The following is a 21,316-nucleotide window of genomic DNA, read 5'->3' on the forward strand; positions in this document are numbered from 1 at the left end:
TAAGGCTGATGATGTTTGTGGAGCCTCCTCCTCCTGTTAGATGTTCAAGAGATTTGTGAGATATTGCCTGGAATGGAGAGTTTGAACTATGCTGAAACATTGGATAGGCTGGACAGTATTCTGTGGAATAGAAATGACTGAGGGGAGATTTCATGATATTATAAGGAGGTATAAAAGGGTATTTACTTCAGCAGTGAGATCAATAACCAGGGCAATTAGATTTAAAGTAATTGGTAGAAGGGAAATTGAGGAGAAATTTCTGTTGGTGGTCTGGAACTCACTGCCTGAAAGGAGAGTATGGTGATATGCATGTACACATCTATGTATATGGTTTCTTTCAGTGCACATAGTTATCGGTATGACCTCCCGACCAGCAGGTGGTGAGAGAGATCTATCATGTGACCTGAGACACCTGGCAGTTGGTAGCGAGTCATTCAAGAGGATAGTCGCACTTAGAGTAGCTCCAGGAGAATTCACTGAATTCATTTAGTAGCCATCTCTGTATTATAGTTCGTCAGTTACCTTTCCACGTGTTTGTCACTAAATCATCTTTCTAGTTAAACAACTAGATATTCTATGTACACCATTACAACGGTCATCACACAGAACACAAGAGAGTAAAGGCAGAAACCCTCATCGCATTTAGAAAGTACTTGGATACGGACGTGAAGTGTCATAAACTACAGGGTTATGGACCAAGAACTGGAAAGTGGGATTTGGATGGATAGCTCTTGTTCAGCCAGCATGAACACAATGGGCCGAATGGCCTCCTTATTTGCCATAAAGCTGTATGATTCTGTGAAGCACCATAACAGAGATTTCATCGTAGAGGAGCTAGGAAATTCAAACAGCAATTTCAGATTTTCCTTGTATTACTGTGCATATGTAGTCACCAGATATTTCTGTCCAATTTACTGATAGCAGTGAGCATTGATAGTCTCACCATTGTTTCCATTGTAGAATCCTCACCCTTGCATTTCTTTACTCTGATACTGAAATCCCACTGGTGTCGAAATTAAATTTTTAGGTATCTTTATAATGTTATTAATGTTTGGAATTTGGGAGCATGTAAAGGTGTCATATTAATGAACACCTAAAACGTGTAACATCCAAACGCCACAAATAAATAAATATATTAGAATTTATGCAGCACTACCTAAAATGTGAATGGCTTCCTTAGAAACCAGCGTAAATTCTGCACTGAACCATTTTAGGCCCTTGAAAGGGCAATTCAATTACATGAAATGGATTTAATTTATGGTGATTTTTATGCACTTTGTTTCAACAGAACAACCTAAAGAACAGACTGGCAGAGCTTTACAACCCTGGCTTACAGGAATTATTGCAGTAGTTGTATTTTTGTGCGTATGTTTCATTGGGTTTATCATGAATAAAGTCTGGTGCAAAGAATCCGAGTAAGTACCTGAACTACTTTACTTTTAAGTATGAACTCCTTCCTGGTTGACAGTTTATTGATTTACGCAAATAATTTTGGAATTCGCAATAGGCGGTTTTAATCTCATATGTTTCTTCTTTTCCTTAGTCTCATGCCATTACAAAGAGTTACAATGAGGATGCTGTTTGGACATCACCACCAATGCAGCTCTTGATGTGCAGCGGTGTGGTTTGGGATAATACAATACAGTTGACAATTTGTTCATGTCTCCAGTTAACAGGATTAATCTGTAGGCCTAAAACTGATGCTTGACAAATGCTATTAATGTCTGCAGACTGATTTCATGTATCTTAATGACAGAGTTAAAGGCCCATAACTTCCAAGTTCCCCACTGTCACATTCAGAGCGTACCCCAGTGATGAGTTGAAGATCCCTCTGGGATGTTCCCATGTAAGACCATAAGACCATAAGACATAGGAGCAGAATTAGGCCACTTGGTCCATTGAGTCTGCTCCGACATTAAATCATGGCTAATATTTTTCTCATCCCCATTCTCCTGCCTTCTCCCCATAACCCCTGATCCCCATATTAATCAAGAATCTATCTATCTCTGTCTTAAAGACACTGAGTGAATTGGTCTCCACAGCCTTCTGCGGCAAAGAGTTCCACAGATTCACCACCCTCTGGCTGAAGAAATTCCTCCTCATCTCTGTTTTAAAGGATTGTCCCTTCAGTCTGAGATTATGTCCTCTGGTTCTAGTTTTTCCTTAAAGTGGAAACATCTTCTCCACATCCACTCTATCCAGGCCTTGCAGTATCCTGTACGTTTAAATAAGGTCCCCCCTCATTCTTCTAAACACCAATGAGTACAGGCCCAGAGTCCTCAATCGTGCCTCATATGACAAGCTCTTCATTCCAGGGATCATTCTTGTGAACCTCCTCTGGATGCTTTCCAAGCCACATCCTTCCTTAGATATGGGGCCCAAAACTGCTCACAATACTCCAAATGGGATCTGACCAGAGCCTATACAGCATTTGATGTAATAAAATGTCCCAAGCCACTTCACAGGAGCATTATGAAACAAATTATGACACCAAGTCACGAAAAGGATTTGGGGGCATAATAGGAAGATCGTGGAAAGTGATGTTAGAGGTGAAGAGATACCAGGAGGGAATTCCAGAACTTAGGGTTAAGGTAGCTGAGGTCTGACTACTAATGAGAGTGATTAAAATCAGAGATGTTCAAGAGGTCATTATATAAGGAGCATAGATATCTCAGAGGCTTGTGGGATTCGAGGAGATTACAGAGATGGGGAGGGACAAGGCAGTGGAGAGATTTGAAAAGGAGGGTGCTAACTTTCAAATCGAGGTGCTGCTTGCTCGTGAGTCAGTGTAAGTCAACGGGCACCACGATGATGGGTGAATAGGATTTGGTCTGAGTTAGAAAGCAGGCTGAAAAGTTTTGCTTGTCCTCAAATTATGGGAGGGTAGAACGTGTAAGGTCACCCAGGAGTGTATTAGAATATTCAGATCAAGAGGGATGAAGTTAATGGTTAGGGAGTGGAGTCTATGGCAAGGTCCAATGACATTGGCTTCAGTGTTCCCAAATATTTAACTGGGCAAAATCTTTGCTCATCTGGTACCAAATGTCAGATAAGCAGTCTGACAATTTAGAGACAGTGAAGAGTTTTCACCGAGCTAGTGGTGAAGTAGAGCTTGGTGTCATCAGCCTTCTAATGTAAACTGACATTGTGCTTTCAGGTGACCTTACTGAGGAGCAGCATGTCATTAAGAAATAGGTGGGGGGGCAAGGATACTTGTTTGGGGGGACGCTGGAGGCGATGGTGCAGGAGGGAGAAGAGAAGCCACTGTAGATGCTTTTATGGCTATGATTAGATAGATAAGAATGGACAAAGGCAAATGCAGTCCTACCCAGCTGGAATCATGGAGAGGCATTGAAAGGAGATGGAGTGATCGAGAAGGGTGAGAAGGAAAAGCTTACCTTTGTCAGTCACTTTTGTGACTTTGATACTGTGGTGGGGGTTCAAACTGATTGCAGAGATTCAACGGTGGAGTTCCATGAAAGACAGACACAAATTTGTGGGGGGGGGGGGTGCAGTGGTGGCAACATGTTCAAGGACATTGTTGAGGAAAGGGAGGTTGGAGGGATTGATGTTTTGCACACAATGAAGAGATAATTGATTCCCACATAGAGTATTGTAAAATATAATAATGCCTTGGTGTCACTCAGTTAAAATCAATTTAGCAAAATGCATGGAGAACTATAAACTTGCTCGTTGCTGATAAACAGTCACTAAGATTACATTTTTCAGTGTTACATTTCTAAACATTTGAATTGATGTGGACTGTCAAAACTTCTATTTGCATAAACTGCACAGCAAATGAAACCAGCTCTTGATGACCCAGAAGTTGAACTTTATATTAAATTCCAGTGGAGCTCTAGAATGTGATATTTTACCAGGGAGCATCCTGCAGACAGCACAACCAAATGATTAGCGGAATCCTGTTGGTAACGCAGTAGCTGAACTTCATTATCAAAAATGTAATTTGATAATCTTGGTTTCTTGTTTTGTTCAGGGACAGTAATCACCCGGAATCACCAGCAACAGAAGTTCACTTTGCAAATATTAATGGAACACAGATCACTGAAATCCTGACTTTAAAAGATGCTATGAGGTGACTCAATGGTTAACTTTTTCCTAAATGTTTTGAATATCAGCAATGCGCTGATTCCATATGTTTTACTTAGTCCCCTGCAGGATAGCCAGGGACAATAATTGTCATTTACAAAGAAATGTCAATAGATGAGCTGATAGTAGAATCATTTAAGGTGCAATATTTCTGGAAGCAGTTGGGAATAAGCTTCAAAAAGACTTTGCAAGCTGAGGTATATTTACCTCACTGCACAGTGACTAGTGGTATCATTCTGAGGAAAAGGAGACAGGAACCGCATACCTGGAAAAGTTCCTTCATCGCATTCTGTTACATATCAGAACTAATAGTCAGTTTCACCACTTGTTCATTGGATTAGTTGATTGTTTTATATATCTGAACACGAAAGAAAGGTTGTGCACTTGAAGTCATTACTTGGACCAAGCCTGAAAAACAATAAGGGCGAGTGTCAGCAACCAGGAAATAGAATATATTTTCCCCTATTTACAATTTATTTTGTTGAAAATAATACAGTTCCCGCCTCCTAGCTACTGACTCAATTGGGGAGCAAATCCCAGATTCCAATTAACTAAATTCCAATCACAGACCTAGACTAAACAAATCATAGATTCACTACAGTGCAAAAGGAGGCCATTCGGCCCAATGAGACTCCACCGACCCTCCAAAAGAGCACCTTACCAAGACCCACTCCCCATCCCAGTAACCCCACCTAACCCTTGGACAGTAAGGGCCATATTAGTAAGGCCAATCCATCTAACATGCACATTTTTGGACTGTGGGAGGAAACCAGAGGACCCAGAGGCAACCCATGAGGACACGGGGAGAATGGGCAAACTCCACACAGACAGTTACGCAAGGTCAGAATCGAACCCTGGTCCCTGGTGCTGCGAGGCAGCAGTGCTAACCACTGTGCCATCGCGCCAACCAGATATCAGAGACAGAGGCATAACTATCAGGACAAATCCAACCCAGCCGATCAGTCTACTGTCAATAATCAGTAAAGTGATGGAAGGGGTCAGCAACAGGGCTATCAAGAAGCACTTATTTAGCAATAACCTGTCACTGACGTTCAGTTTGGGTTCCGCCAAGGTCACTCAGCTCCTGACCTCATCACAGCCTTGGTTCAAACATGGACAAAAGAGCTGAACTCCAGAGGTGAGCTGAGAATGACTGCCATTGACATCAAGGCAGCATTTGACTGAGTATGACATCAAGGAGCCCTAGCAAAACTGGAGTCAATGGGAATCAGGGAGAAAATTATCCGCTGGTTGGAATCATACCTGGCACAAAGGAAGATGGTTGTGGTTGTTGGAGGTCAGTTATTTAGCCCCATAGGGGATGGCTTCTTTAACGTGTTTAGGGTGGAAGCTGGAGAAGTGGAGCATCGTGAGGTTATCCGTGGGCTTGCGCAAAAGCGAAGTACTAAGGCTCACCATGGACTACTCTCCAAAATCGGTTGCATTCTTGGTCACACTCAACCCCATCAAGGACGGTCACCTCAGCACTTCGCTTTACCGCAAGCCCACGGATAATTCCAGCTTCCACCCTAAAGACATTAAAGAAGCCATCCTCTATGGACAAGCCCTCCGCATACACAAGATCTGCTCAGACGAGGAGGAGCGTAACTGACATCTACAGACAGTGAAAGATGCCCTCGTATGAACGGGATATGGCGCTCGACTCAGCGATTGACAGTTCCAACACACCACAGCAAAAAACCGCACCGACCTCCTCAGAAGACAAACATGGGACACAACCGACAGAGTACCCTTCGTCATCCAGTATTTCCCCGGAGCGGAGAAACGACGACATCTTCTTTGCAGCCTTCAATACATCATCGATGAAGACAAACATCTGGCCAAGATCATCCCCACTACTTGCCTTCAAACAACCGGGCAACCTCAAACAGACCATTGATGGCAGCAAACTGCCCAGTCTTCAGAACAGCGACTACGACACCACAGATCCCTGCCACGGCAATTTCTGCAAGACGTGCTAGATCATCGACATGGATACCACCATTACACGTGAGAACACCACCCATCAGGTACGTGGTACATACTCGTGCGACTCGGCCAACGTTGTCTACCTCATACGCTGCAGGAAAGGATGTACCGAAGCATGGTACATTGGCGAGACCATGCAGACGCTGCGACAACGGATGAACGGACATCGCACGACAATCGCCAGGCAGGAATGTTCCCTTCCAGTCGGGGAACACTTCAGCAGTCAAGGTCTTTCAGCCTCTGATCTTCGGGTAAGCGTTCTCCAGGTCGGCCTTCAGGATGCGCGACAACACAGAATCGCCAAGCAGAAACTTATAGCCAAGTTCCGAACACATGAGTACGTCCTCAACCAGGACCTTGGATTCATGTCGCATTACATTCATCCCCCACCATCTGGCCTGGGCTTGCAGAATCCTACCAACTGTCCTGGCTTCAGACAATTCACACCTCTTTAACCTGTGATTATCCCTCTCTACAGTTGCTCCGTGTAAAGACTTAATTACCTGCAAAGACTCCCATTCAAAGTATCGTCTTGCATCATTGACTTTGTCTATATATATGTTTCTGGAACCCACCTCTTCATTCACCTGAGGAAGGAGCAGTGCTCCGAAAGCTAGTGTTTGAAACAAACCTGTTGGACCTTAACCTGGTGTTGTAAGACTTCTTACTGTGCTCACCCCAGTCCAACGCCGTCATCTCCACATCATATCTTAAAGAATGCAGTTTATTGAGATGAGCATTCTAACTTTAGGAAATTGGACGACAATGTTAGGCCCTGTTGCTCTCTTTGGTGTTGTCTCTTAATTTGGCTCTGTTTAATTACGTTTGCTCAAGAGTCGGCAGGTATCTTTCGACACCGCCACAATGTTCAGATCCGAATAATGATGAAAGTCTCGATACTCCAGTTAGTAAGTTCAAAAGCAATGCTCATTTATTTACACACAGTCAAATCTACTCATGCATAAAACTATCGCTATTACTAAAAGCCTATACTTAGCTTCGGGTGCCCACTCAGTCAGAGGAACAATGGCCGTTGCTCGGTTCTGAGGCTGCTGGGTTGAGCTGTTTACAGGATAGCAACTAGGAGCATCTATCTCGTAGCGTGTGTTGACTTGGAACTTACTTGGTCTGGCATAGTTGCTAGGCTGGTCTCTCTTCGCTGAGAGCCAAGACCAAAGAAGAAAGATTCTCTCTTGGGGAATACTTTTATACCCGAAAGGGCTTCGCGCGCTTTTGGGTGGGCCTTGAACTTGGCCTCAATTAATTGGGCCTTTCCCAATCATTCTTATCGATCTTCCTCCAATAGAGGGGTGGGTTCTCTGGTTGCTGGGCGTCTCCTAGGTGGCCATTGGTTTGCTTTGTTTGAGTCTCCTCTGGCGCCGGGGTGTCTGCCTTAACATTGTTTATCTAAATGTTTCCCTTTTGTCCCGGAGATGGCTCATTAGTATGTAGATGGCTTAGCAGTTTCTGTCCTGTCTGAGAGCCTAGGCTCCAATCAACAGACAGACCTTGCACCTACTTGTTTTTCAGTGTTGTCCAATTTTCCCTGCATTCTTTGCAAGTGTCCATTTTGTAATCGGGACGTGACCATCCCAGATGGCTACAGCCCAGTGAAGTCAAAGCTGATGTTAATTAAACAATAAAGAATGGAATAAGGTGTGATGGATAATTTTTTAGAATTTAATGGCATGAAGAGGAATGGGGGGGAAGCAGGAATATGGCATTGGGAGCTGTGATCATATTAAATGGCAGAGCAGGTTCGGAAGGCCGAATGGCCCATTCCTGCTCCTAGTTTCAGTGTTATGTATTTCTTCACAATGCCAGGACTGTAAATTTTGCACCTAGTACATAACTTTTGAATTAAGTATTGCATCCTAGATGTATCCAATTTCTACTACTTTCCTTGCTCGTTCTAACATACTCAGATGCTGGCTTAAACCAGCCCACTCTGTGCCACTAGAACCCTTTCTCCTCTATCCAGTTCTTTCCCACCCACTAAGTGCTGACTGTGGTACCATGGTATATGTGTGAACCTAGACATTTTTCTTTAACAAGCTATTCAAACACTGGGGGTCAAATTCTCCAAGCCAGTCGTGTGCCCAGTAAATGCACACATATGTACATTTCAGCGGGAGCCACAAATAGCTATAAAAAATTGCAAACCTGGCTGCTTAAACCACCTCAATTTCTTTAATGTATTTTCGCCTAAATTATACTTTTCTTTACTGAACCTGCATATCACTATCACTTCATTACACTTCATCGTTTGACATGTGGTGTATAGTGAGATTATTTTACCTGGTACAAGATGGATAAAACAATATTGTAGTGATTTTAAGGATCATTTTATTTGATTGATAACAAATACTCACTATTGTTTAACCTTTCGTAGGTCCAGTGCACATCCCAATGTCTATGAAAATATGTGTGCGATCACCGATGATGAGTCACCAAAGATAATTATAACCGCAATGTAGCACGATTAAGATATTTTTCAGAAGATCTATTTGCAGTATTGGATTATTTTCATATGATTTCTTAGATATACAGCACATTTCCATGTTTATTCTTGAATATACAGGTGGTATAGGACATATTGTGGAGAATTTTCCATGGCAAGGAGCTTTTAGTACAACTTGAACCACATTTTTCAATGAGTGTTTCACATATATGAACTTGGAAATTTGATTTTGTTTGTGTATATTTTTACGTAAAGCTTCAGATTCTTTTTCCCTGAGTTTTGGGGTAAGCAGGTGATGTGCTCACACGTGCCGCTCTGTCCACCAGTTCCAACTGGTTACTCAGAAATATGTGAGAGCGTGCATCACGGCGCTGAGGACGCGGGTTTGATCCCGGCCCCGGATCACTGCCTGTGTGGAGTTTGCACATTCTCCCCGTGTCTGCGTGGATCTCACCCCCCAAACCCAAAGATGTGCAGGGTAGGTGGATTGGCCACGCTAAATTGCCCCTCAATTAGAATTTTTTTTTAAAAAGAAGAAATGTGAGAGCAATTCAGGATTGTTCAAGTTCGGATTTTTCTTTTTTCGAGAACAACTTTCCCAGTACACTCGCTGTATCTCCTGAACGCTATCGTGTCAAGAACGGAACTCTGGGGCGAAATTCTCCGGAAACGGCGCGATGTCCACCGACTGGCGCCCAAAACGGCGCAAATCAGACGGGCATCACGCCGCCCCAAAGGTGCGGAATGCTCCGCATCTTTGGGGGCCGAGCCCCAACATTGAGGGGCTAGGTCGGCGCCGGACGAATTTCCGCCCCGCCAGCTGGCGGAAAAGGCCTTTGGTGCCCCGCCAGCTGGCGCGGAAATGACATCTCCGGACGGCGCATGCGCGGGAGCGTCAGCGGCCGCTGACAGCTTCCCACGCATGCGCAGTGGACGGAGTCTCTTCTGCCTCCGCCATGGTGGAGACCGTGGCGGAGGCGGAAGGGAAAGAGTGCCCCCATGGCACAGGCCCGCCTGCGGATCGGTGGGCCCCGATCGCGGGCCAGGCCACCGTGGGGGCACCCCCCCCGGGGCCAGATCGCCCCGCGCCCCCCCGGGAACCCGGAGCCCGCCCGCGCAGCCTTGTCCCGCCGGTAAGGTAGGTGGTTTAATTTACGCCGGCGGGACAGGCATTTTAGCGGTGGGACTTCGGCCCACCTGGGCCGGAGAATCGAGCGGGGGGCCCGCCAACCGGCGCGGCGCGATTCCCGCCCCTGCCGAATATCCGGTGCCGGAGACTTCGGCAACCGGCGGGGGCGGGATTCATGCCAGCCCCCGGTGATTCTCCGACCCGGCGGGGGGGTCGGAGAATCTCGCCCCTGGAAAGAGCCATAGGTTTGCTGCCAGCCTGCTGTTCTCAGCAGGCAGTGAGCGTCCAGTTTTTTACATATGCTGCCCTGAAACCAGCCACTAGGGGGTGTAGGAGACAGCTCAAAGTGACCACTTTTCTCATCTGTGCTCAGATTGAACCCTGTTTTGGGTTATTTCAGGATAGAAATTTTGAATCGCATTCGCAGCAGGTATCAGATCAATGATTTGTTCTGTTCTTCTGTTTTGCTATGAAAAATAATGTTAAACAGTATACTCCTGAGTGATTTCAAAATGATTCAGAAATGTATTTGAAAAAATAATATACAATATAAAAGAATAATGTGCATTAACTCTATTTTGACAATGTAAAAATGATGAACAATTTATGTAATTATAGCTGTATTGAGAATTAAACCAACATATGATACTGATTCTGATTTTGAGGTCAACGTAGGCTTGAGGAACAGCACCGTATCTTGATCAGGCATTTTACAATCTTAGAATCATAGAATCCCTACAATGCAGAAAGAGGCCATTCGGTCCATCATGTCTGCACTGGCCCTCTGAAAGAACACCCTACTTAGGCCCACTCCCCCACAGCCCCATAACCCCACCTAACCTTTGGACACTAAGGAGCAATTTAGCATTACTTATCCACCTCACCTGCACATCTTTGGACTGTGGGAGGAAACCGCGAGCGTCCAGAGGAAACCCACACAGACAGTCACCCAAGGTCGGAATCAAACCCGGGTCCCCGGCGCTGTGAGGCAGCGGTGCTAACTACCGTGCTGCCCATGGGCTAAATCCAACAACGGCTCAGAAGCTCTATCCCTTTTTTTTAAGGACAGTTGTGGTGATGCTGCTTCAGCCATTTACATATTCTCCAGATGTCTCTCATGTTTCTTTACTTGTCCTACTAATCTTTTTCCTCCACTGTTCTCTTGTAATTTAATCTCTCCTGTTTTCCTCTCTAGCACAGACCTTGCTGGTGGTTCTTTTTCCCTTCTCCCTCTTTCCCTGCCTTTCGTGAAAACTGTTACATCCCTAGCTACTCCGGTTCTGAGGAAACATCACCAACTTGAAATGCTAACTCTCTTTCTGTCTCTGCAGAAGCTACTAGAAGAATACTACAGGTGTTCACTGTTGTGAGGTGGCTGGGGAAAGGGTACATTTAAAAAGGCAAACATAGGTATTTTAAGACTTTCCAGAATTCTTATATCTGTCAATTCTGACTTTGATGTTGTTTGTTCCTGCCAGTTACTTCACCATCTCCCTCTCTGCCAGTTGCTAAGGGGTCAACATCCCCCTTTTTCTCAGAAAAGGAAATACAATGGGTTTCCATTGGGAATTCCCAGGGACCTTAAATTCATGAGGGAACAGAAGCTGCAACAGAGATATAAGGCACCCATTCCCCACCCCTGAGATGCTGTTAGCACATAAGAAGCAGCAATCTAAAGATGGAAAATATAACCTCACCTTAGCTGTAACACACCTTGGTGTTACAATGATAAAGGAGTATTTAACTTGATGAGTCATCATACAAATAAAATCGGATGGACAACCTGGCATCAACTGAAGCACTGAAATAATAAAACCACACACTGATCAGTCAACTCTGCCGGCAAAATCTTTCTTAATAACATCTGTAGATTTGTGCCAAAATTGAGAGAGCTGTGCAACAGGCTATTCAAGCAAGCGTCTGACATAGTCACACTCACCAAATCATACTTACAGCCAATGACCCAGACTTTTCCATCACTATCCTTGGATCTGCCCTGTTCCACCATCAGGGCAGACAATGGTATACAGTGGCCCTCGGAGTCCTCAACATTGATTCCAGGCTCCCTGAGATCTCACAGCACCAGATTAAATATGGACAAAGAAACCTTGTGCTGAATTCCTCAGCCAATGAATCAGTTTCTTTCCATGTTGTACACCACTTGGAAGTAGGACTGAGGGCGACAAGAGCACAGAATGTACTCAATTCAATGTCTAGCACCACTACTGACTGAACTGGTGGGTTCCTGAAGGATACATCTGCCAGACTGGGCAGGTGGTGAGGGAACCAACTTTGGGCGGAGGCCAACTTGACCTTGTCCTCAACATTCTACCAGTGGCAGACACATCTGCCCATGACAGTATTGGTCAGAGTGAACACTGAACAGCCCATGTGAAGATAAAGTTCAATCTTCACACTGAGAGCATGCATTGTGTTGTGTCGCACTATTACAATGCTAAATGTGGTAGACTCAGAATAGATCTAGAGCTTAAAATAGGGCAAACGTCAGGAGCTGTGGGCCATCAGCAGCAGAATTGTGTTCAAATGCAATGGGCCCTGAAAACATCCTGGCTGTAGTATTGAAGATACTACATGTGCTCCATAACAACCTATATCCCGAACCAAGCTCTTCCATTACAGCTACAAAATTGTCATCTACACAAAAATGGGATCTCGATCATTGGCAAAGTGATGGATGGTGTTGCTGAAAATACGATCAAGTGACACGTACTCATCACTATCCTGCTCGCCGAAGCTCAGTTTGGGTTCCATCAGGAGATATTGGCTACAGATCTCAAAGAGCTGAAGTTACGAGGTGAAGTGAGAGTGACTGTCCTTGACATCAATGTAGCATTTGACCAAGTGTGGCATCAAGGAACACTGGAAAAGCTGGTCAGTGGAAATCAGGGAAACTCTCTGCTTATTGGAGGCACACCTAGCACAAAAGAAAATAGTTGTAGTTGTTTGAAACCAGATGCCTCAGCCCCTGGATATCGCCAAAGCGTTCCTCAGGGAAGTGTCTAAAACCCAATCATCTTTAGCTGCTTCAACAATAAGAACATAAGAACTAGGAGCAGGAGTAGGCCATCTGGCCCCTCGAGCCTGCTCCACCATTCAATGAGATCATGGCTGATCTTTTGTGGACTCAGCTCCACTTTCCGGCCCGAACACCATAACCCTTAATCCCTTTATTCTTCAAAAATCTATCTATCTTTATCTTAAAAACATTTAATGAAGGAGCCTCTACTGCTTCATTGGGCAAGGAATTCCATAGATTCACAACCCTTTGGGTGAAGAAGTTCCTCCTAAACTCAGTCCTAAATCTACTTCCCCTTATTTTGAGGCTAAGCCCCCTAGTTCTGCTTTCACCCGCCAGTGGAAACAACCTGCCCGCATCTATCCTATCTATTCCCTTCATAATCTTATATGTTTCTATAAGATCCCCGCTCATCCTTCTAAATTCCAACAAGTACAGTCCCAGTCTACTCAACCTCTCCTCGTAATCCAACCCCTTCAGCTCTGGGATGAACCTAGTGAATCCCCTCTGCACACCCTCCAGTGCCAGTACGTCCTTTCTCAGGTAAGGAGACCAAACCTGAACACAATACTCCAGGTGTGGCCTCACTAACACCTTATACAATTGCAGCATAACCTCCCTAGTCTTAAACTCCATCCCTCTAGCAATGAAGGACAACATTTCATTCGCCTTCTTAATCACCTGTTGCACCTGTAAACCAACTTTTTGCGACTCATGCACTAGCACACCCAGGTCTTTGTGGGTAAGGAACCAGACGGGTTCATGTAGGGGGTCGGGATTGAGGGCACTGGTAACAGAGCAGCTCCTGTTGGCCCCAGGGAAGTATTTGGTGAGTCTGGTGGTGGTGGTCATGCTGAAGACTTGGAGACAGTTTTGGCAGCATTTTAGGTTGGGAGCGGAGTCGGGGGAGATGTCGATCAGGGGAAATGAAGGATTTGAGCCGTGGAGGATGGATGCGAGGTTCCGGGAATGGAATGAGAGGGGGATAAGGGAGATGAAGGATCTGTTTCTGGGAGGGTGATTTGTGAGCCTGGAAGAGCTGAGTGAGAAGTTTGGGTTGGAGCAGGGGGAGTGTTTAAGGTATGTGCAGGCACGGGACTTTGCAAGAAGGTCTTCCCAAACTTCTCGATAGTGTCTGTTGTTGGAGGGGTGCTGCCAATGCTGGGAGGGGGGTTGGAGAGGGGGATCATCTTGGCGATTTATGGGAGTGTTTTGGAGGAGGATAAGGTGTCCATGGAGGGGGTTAAGGCTAAGTGGGAGGAAGAGCTGGGGACAGCATTGGAGGAGGGATTGTGGTGTGAGGTGCTGCGGACGGTGAATGCCTCGACTCTCTGTGAGACTGAGGCTGATTCATCTGAAGGTAGTGTACAGGGCGCACCTGACTAAGTCAAGAATGAGCCGGCTGTTTGAGGGGGTAAAGGATATCTGTGAACGATGTGGCAGTCATGTACATATGGTCCTGCCCGAAGCTGGCAAAACTTTGGAGGGTTGTTTTCAGCTCCATTTCGGGAGTTCTGCATTTAGATGTGGAGCCCGATCCCCTGGAAGCCATATTCGGGATGTCGGACCGGCCCGAGCTACAGGCGGGTGCGGGGGCAGATGTCTCACAGGCGGGTCTTGTTGGGGTGGAGGTCAGCTTCTCCACCCTGTGCCTCGGCGTGGCAGGGAGACCTGCTAGAGTTCTTAGCGCTGGAGAAGGTGAAATGTGCTCTAATGGGGGCGAGTGATGGGTTCTACAAAAATTGAGATTTGTTCATTCTGCATTTTGGAGAGCTGGTTACCATTGATTGCTGAGGGAGGCGTTGGGGGGGAGGCAGGGAGGGGGAGGTGTGGGTTGGCGGGGTGTTTAATGTGTTGGGTGGGTTTATTGTGTTTGTAATACGTGAAAAGCTGAAAATTTGGAATAAAAATACTTCAAATTTTAAAAAATATATATTCGACAATGAACCTTCTCTAGTAGACAATTGAAAAGATTCGCAACCTTCTGAGGGAAGACATTTCTCTCCATCTGAGTCCTAAATGATCAAACCTTTAAGACTGTATCTCAATGTTCTAGATTCCCCAGCTAACGAAACAACCTCTCAGTGTCAACCCTGTAGTTAATATTACCAAAGTGTCGATCTGTTTCTCACCTCTGAGTCAGAATATTGTAGGTTCAAGTTCTTCAAAGACTTTAACGCACAAGGTAGGTTGGTGGTATTGAAGCAATTCTTCTGATGAAAGGTCATCAACTTGAAATATTAACTCTGTTTCTCTCACCCCTGAGTATTTCAAGAATTTTATTTCAGAAGGAGTGTTGCACTGTTGGAGGTAACGGGCGGAATTCACTGATAATGGGGCTATGTCCACGCGGCCGTGAGAAAAGGGCCTTTCCTGAAGAAAGCCCAGAGTGATTCTCCATTTTGCAGGGGGCTAGCAGGGCCCCAGAGTGCTCCTCGCAGCTCCGGCTGCCGATACGGAGCTCTGCACTCCGTCCGTGGATCCGCGCATCCGCGCATGCGCACAGCGGTCGCCTGTGGCGACGGCCCCGCGCAACATGGCGGACCCACATCACAGGCCGGCTCTGATAATATAGGCCCCCCCGAGATCGCCCGGGCCCACCGATCGGTGGACCTCGTTTGCGAGCCTGGCAGTCCTGGAAGACCTCCTCTCCCCCAGTGACGGATTCCCCCGCCCCCCACCTGGGCGGCCGCGGACTGAGTCCGCAGCCGCCACTCCAAGCTCCTGCCGGGTGGAACCATGAGTGAACCACGCCGGCGGGAACTCGGCCAGTTGTCGGCGGAGAATCGCCGTGGGGACCTCTTTCTATGGCCCCCGACTGCGATTGGGAGCGGTGTCGGACCCGATCGCGAGTCTGACGCCGATTCTCCGACCCCGCGCCGAGCGCGACTGTGGCGCGGAGGCTCGGAGAATCCCGGCCAACAACCTTCAGATAGAAACAAAGAAACTATGAGCAGGAGTAGGCTATTTGGTTCTTTGAGATTGCTCCACCATTCAATATGATCATAGCTGATCCTCTAGCCCAAAGCTATAGTCCTGCTTTCACCCCACACTCCTTGACGCCATTAAAATTTTAAACAAATCTATTTAATCTATTGGTTGAGTTGAGATGTTGAAATGAGGCCCGTTTGCTATTTCATTTGAACGTAAAAGATCTCATGGTATTAAAAAAAAAAAGCAGGGGTAAGTCCTGGCCATTTTTTATACTCCTATCAAGATGTCCAAAACAGACTGGGGAAATGTAAAGGAAGCAACTGGTACAGGGAATGTTTCATCTGCTGGAATAGGTGATTAAAATTGAACCTCATATAATTTAGAGTGGTGATTGAAACTGTCTTCATATGCTCATTGGTGTATTGGTCGTCAATTCTGGGCCACAACTACCTGGACAGCAGATCTTGGCAGGGCCATTTGCTATTGCAAGCAATGTTCTGCCATTGGGCAGGTCAATGGCCAGAAACCTCTGAGCTTTGAGCATCTGGTCATGAAATCACCTTAATCATGGTGTGGGGAAGGAATGAACAAGTACCAAGAAATGTACAACAGTCACGTTTCTGAACATTTCATACAAATGGTTTTGGTGAATGTTGGTGCCCTTCAAAATTAGGAATATATAAGTGATTCATTTCAGGTATCCACCTTCAATCATTCTCAGCTCACTTACAGCACTGATGCCAAATAAAGCTTCCTTTAGCCTTATGGACCGAAGTGCAGACGTGTCCTCACTGGGAACTGCTTTTAGGTTGACCTAGCTCCTTTCAATTAGTGATCTAAGAGCAATGTTTCATTCCTTTATCCTCTACTGGGTTTCATGCAAATATGGAGAGGACAAGAGGTGAAAGTTTTGATTTTCAAGACATGAACTCATATGATCTCATCTTTACCAAATAATATGTAAAGCTAATTTATTTGTTTTGGACAAGAGCAGACTTTGAGATTTTCCAGTTGAGGTTTCCAAGAAATTTAAAGGAGATTGGTAAAATTTAGCCAAACAAATTGTTGGTTATCAAGAATTCAAGAAGCATTCAAAACTTAGGAGAGCGTGTTAAAAATTAAAGACATAAAGTTAAGCGACTTGGAACATTTTAATGACGAGTAACAAATTTGTGAAATAAGTTACCAGGGAAAGTCACTGAATAGAGTAATGGATTTAATAAGCAACTGGACATGTTTTAGAGTATGCATTGTGGTAATATAATCAGGGTCTAGTTTTAAGGCTGATTAAATTGGATATTCTAAATGAAAGAATTGGGCATTTTAAAATTGTACTGCAGTCAAACCTCAGAAAGGCTGTTGGAATCCAGATTTGACCAAAGTCAAATGCACAACCAACATACAAGCTGCCAGAACATGTCTGGGCCTGTCCCATCAATCACCCATCAAAGATCATCACACCCTACTGAGACCCAACAGGAGATCATTGTACCCCATTAAAATGCACAGGTCTATTGTCAGTAGCCCAGGTCGGGCCAGATTTTCCATCACCCAGAGTATCTACTGTTACCTTATATGGGAACAAGTCATGTGCAGCCCACACCACCAGACATGAGACACCTGGGGTGGGCTCAGGTGGCCCGTCAAACGGTCATCAACCGGTCCTTTGGCTGCTGGGACCCCCTCCCGAGATCTCATTGGCCGGAAGCCAGAGATGTTTCTGGAAAAACGGGGAGAGAGGGGGATAAAGGTAGGCATCTCAGAGACCCCAGCAGCAAAGACTCAGTTTGTGAGGTGACCTTGACCGGACCAGAAGGAAGGAAGGAAGGAAGAAACAGCCAGCGAGTATCACCTTCGCAAAGAGGAACCAGAGGGACTCAGGGATCAGATCTACAACTTACCAAACCACCTTTGCGTGTAGTATATTCAAATCCTGGGTGTTTCTTGTATATCGAGTGGGTAATTTACGGGTTAACTATATTTAATAAAGTGTGTTGCATTATATCTGTGTCCGTACTTTGTTCTCCTCATAAATAAAGACACCTGGGTAAACTTTAATTAAGGAGCTGGGTGAAGTACCTGAATTGGACAGATACAACAGTATAGCTTGTGATATTATTCTTAACCATGTATTTATCCAATTCTAGCCAGCTGCATGCAGAACAATACTTTTCACTGTACCTCAGTACACATGACAATAAACAAATCCAATCCAATATTGTCAATCATTCATTTATGTGTGCTCTGCCCAAAGGCAGGTCCTTGGCTCATTGTTCACTGATGTTTTTTGTCATAGGTAGTTTGCCATTGCCTTTCACTCAGAGTTACAGGCGAGGAAGCAGGCCCCAAGTCTACCTTAGCCAGAACAGTAATTAAACCTCATCTGTTAGCGATATTTTGAACAATGTGAACAAAGTGGGTGGCACGCTGGCACAGTGGGGGCATCACAGTAGCACAGTGGGGGCATCACGGTAGCACAGTGGTTAGCACTGTTGCTCCACAGCGCCAGAGTCAGTTCGATTCCCGGCTTGGCTCACTGTCTGTGTGGAGTTTGTACGTTCTCCCCGTGTCTGCGTGGATTTCCTCCGGGTGTTCCGGTTTCCTCCCATAAGTCCCGAAAGACGTGCTTGTTAGGTAATTTGGACATTCTGAATTCTCCCCCAGTGTACCCGAACAGGCGCCTGAGTGTAGCGACAAGGGGATTTTCACAGTAACTTCATTGCAGTGTTAATGTAAGCCTACTTGTGACACTAATAAAGATTATTATTATGTGCTGGCTATCGAGCCAACTCAACTAATCAGTCCTCTCTTTATAGTAATTCATTAAATTTAGTTTAAATAAATTGGTTAAATTGGCAAAACACCTCTGTTCAGTACATAAGCATGGCCCCAACCTTCAGATTGCTTGCCATTTCAGTTCACTTCATTGCAGAGTTTGTTGGGGAAGTCACAAAGATGATTGATGCAGGTCGGGCAGTGGATGTTGTCTGTATGGACTTCAGTAAGGCCTTTGACAAGGTCCCTCATGGCAGACTGGTACAAAAGGTGAAGTCACACGGGATCAGAGGTGAGCTGGCAAGATGGATACAGAACTGGCTAGGTCATAGAAGGCAGAGAGTAGCAATGGAAGGGTGCTTTTCTGATTGGAGGGTTGTGACTAATGGTGTTCCGCAGGGTTCAGTGCTGGGACCTTTGCTGTTCGTAGTATATATAAATGATTTGGAGGAAAATGTAACTGGTCTGATTAATAAGTTTGCGGACGACACAAAGGTTGGTGGAATTTCGGATAGCGATGAGGACTGTCAGAGGATACAGCAGGATTTAGACTGTTTGGAGACTTGGGTGGAGAGATGGCAGATGGAGTTTAATCCGGACAAATGTGAGGTGATGCATTTTGGAAGGTCTAATACAGGTCGGGAATAGACAGTGAATGGTAGAACACTCAAGGGTATTGACAGTCAGAAGGATCTAGGTGTACGGGTCCACAGGTCACTGAAAGAGGCAACACAGGTGGAGAAGGTAGTCAAGAAGGCATACGGCATGCTTGCATTGAGTATAAAAATTGGCAAGTCATTTTGCAGCAGTATAGAGCCTTAGTTAGGCCACACTTGGAGTATAGTGTTCAATTCTGGTTGCCACACTACCAGAAGGATGTGGAGGCTTTAGAGAAGGTGCAGAAGAGATTTACCAGGATGTTGTCTGATATGGAGGGCATTAGCTATGAGGAGAGGTTGAATAAACTCGGTTTGTTCTCACTAGAACGAAGGAGGTTGCGGGGTGGCCTGATAGAGGTCTACAAAATTATGAGGGGCATAGTCAGAGTGGATAATCAGAATTTTTCCCAGGGTAGAGGGGTCAAATACTAGGGGGCATAGGTTTAAGGTGAGAGGGGCAAGGTTTAGAGGAGATGTATGGGGCAAGTTTTTTACACAGAGGGTAGTGGGTGTCTGGAACTCGCTGCCGGAGGAGGTGGTGGAAGCAGGGACGATAGTGACATTTAAGGGGCATCTTGACAAATACATGAATAGGATGGGAATAGAGGGATATGGACCCAGGAAGCATAGAATATTTTAGTTTAGACGGGCAGCATGGTCGGCATGGGCTTGGAGGGCCGAAGGGCCTGTTCCTGTGCTGTACATTTCTTTGTTCTTTGTTCTCTCATGCTTACATTTCTGTCCTCGGCCCACTTGCATTGTCCCAGTGAAGCCCAAAGCAGGCTTGAGGAACAGCACCTCATCTTGCGGTTAGGCATTTTACAGCCTGGTCGGCGCCTGTTCGGGGAGGCTGGTACGGGAATTGAACCGTGCTGCTGGCCTGCCTTGGTCTGCTTTCAAAGCCAGTGATTTAGCCAGCGTGTGGAGCTGTAGAAAACCCAACCTATATATTAACCAGTGACTCGGGTTGTGGTAGACAGGAGTACAGAAACCATTAGCAAATCTGTCAACCAGCACTTTAAGAAAAGGGAGCTTTTCTGGTCCAATTTTAAGATGAATTTGAGCACGGAATGAGTGCAGAATTAAGGTTTGTAAGGCAGTTGCAGATTCAACTACTGTAAACCTATCATCTACATATTGGAAATCTGCAAGTTATAAGAGGTTAGATATCATTCCATCGAAAATGCATTTCCTGTGGAAACTGACAAAAATGTTAGAGAGTGCTGGGTTTAGAGGGGATCGCATGGCAACGTCATCTCCTTGGGCATACATGGCGTTGTTAAGACTGAACTCAACTGCTTAAGTTGCTAAGTTCATAAATTGAATGGATATAGATTCAGAAAATGATGGCGTGTCTAGATTGCCAGCAGGAGAACAATAGTTATTGGGGACTCGATAGAGGGATGATGCACGATCAGTTGCACAAAGACTAAATTTGGGTACAACTGTGGCTTTATTACAGCCAGATGCGTGGCCTCCTGCTGCAGCTGGCGAAATGGCAGGGCACTGGAGGTCATGCATATTTATACAGTTCTCCGTGGGCGGAGCCAGCTGGCAGGAGCTACCGGCGAACCTGTAGTGCAGGTCCTACCTTACATCTCCTATTACAGTGGTTCACCACATTCACCCCCTGTTAAAAATGAGTCCGGCGGGGGTGCCGTGAAACTATATACAATTAGTGCAATTATGTACAGTGGTAGGGAAAGAAAAGTCCATGTTGACGGTCCGGAGTCCGTCAAAGGTTCAGCCGGTCCGGTGCTTTGGTGCTTCGTTGGGAGCGGCGTAACGGTGGCGGCGAAGTCGGTGCTGGCGGTGGTGGAGGTGGCACCGATGGCGGTGGTGGCGGTGCTGATGCTGGCCACTCATCAGGGAACTCCGGGAGCGTGCAGAAGTCCTCTTCATCCTCTTGTGCGGAAAAGGGGAGGGGGAGGTGGGCTGGTGGGGTCAATATTGGCGGCGCGGTGGGAGGTGGGGGGGGGCGCATTGGTGTGTTGGGGTGGAACCTGACGGTGCCAGGTCCCTGAGTGAGACAGTATCTTGGCGGCTGTCGGGGAACTCAACGTAGACATATTGAGGGTTGGCGTGGAACAGGTGAACCCTGTCCACCAAGGAAGTCGGCCTTGTGGAGTCGGACGTGCCTACGGAGAAGGACCGGTCCTGGAGCAGCGAGCCAAGTCGGGAGCGACACCCCGGATGTGGATTTCCGGGGGAAGGTAAAAACACGT

General features: G+C 45.9%; 1 protein-coding gene across 2 annotated transcripts in view; it reads left to right on the forward strand.

The window, feature by feature from the left end:
* Window positions 1-10,338, forward strand: part of pdzk1ip1 (PDZK1 interacting protein 1) — a 44,547-nt gene extending 34,209 nt beyond the window's left edge. For both annotated transcript variants that reach the window (XM_072510946.1, XM_072510945.1), the window contains exons 2-4: window positions 1,289-1,415; window positions 3,995-4,093; window positions 8,489-10,338. In XM_072510946.1, coding sequence (XP_072367047.1) covers window positions 1,289-1,415; window positions 3,995-4,093; window positions 8,489-8,573 — 311 coding nt within the window. In that variant the 3' untranslated portion in view covers window positions 8,574-10,338. The remainder of the gene's footprint in view (window positions 1-1,288; window positions 1,416-3,994; window positions 4,094-8,488) is intronic.
* Window positions 10,339-21,316: the final 10,978 nt, after the last annotated feature.

Source organism: Scyliorhinus torazame, chromosome 7 (assembly GCF_047496885.1).
Source record: "Scyliorhinus torazame isolate Kashiwa2021f chromosome 7, sScyTor2.1, whole genome shotgun sequence".
Classification (NCBI taxonomy): domain Eukaryota; kingdom Metazoa; phylum Chordata; class Chondrichthyes; order Carcharhiniformes; family Scyliorhinidae; genus Scyliorhinus; species Scyliorhinus torazame.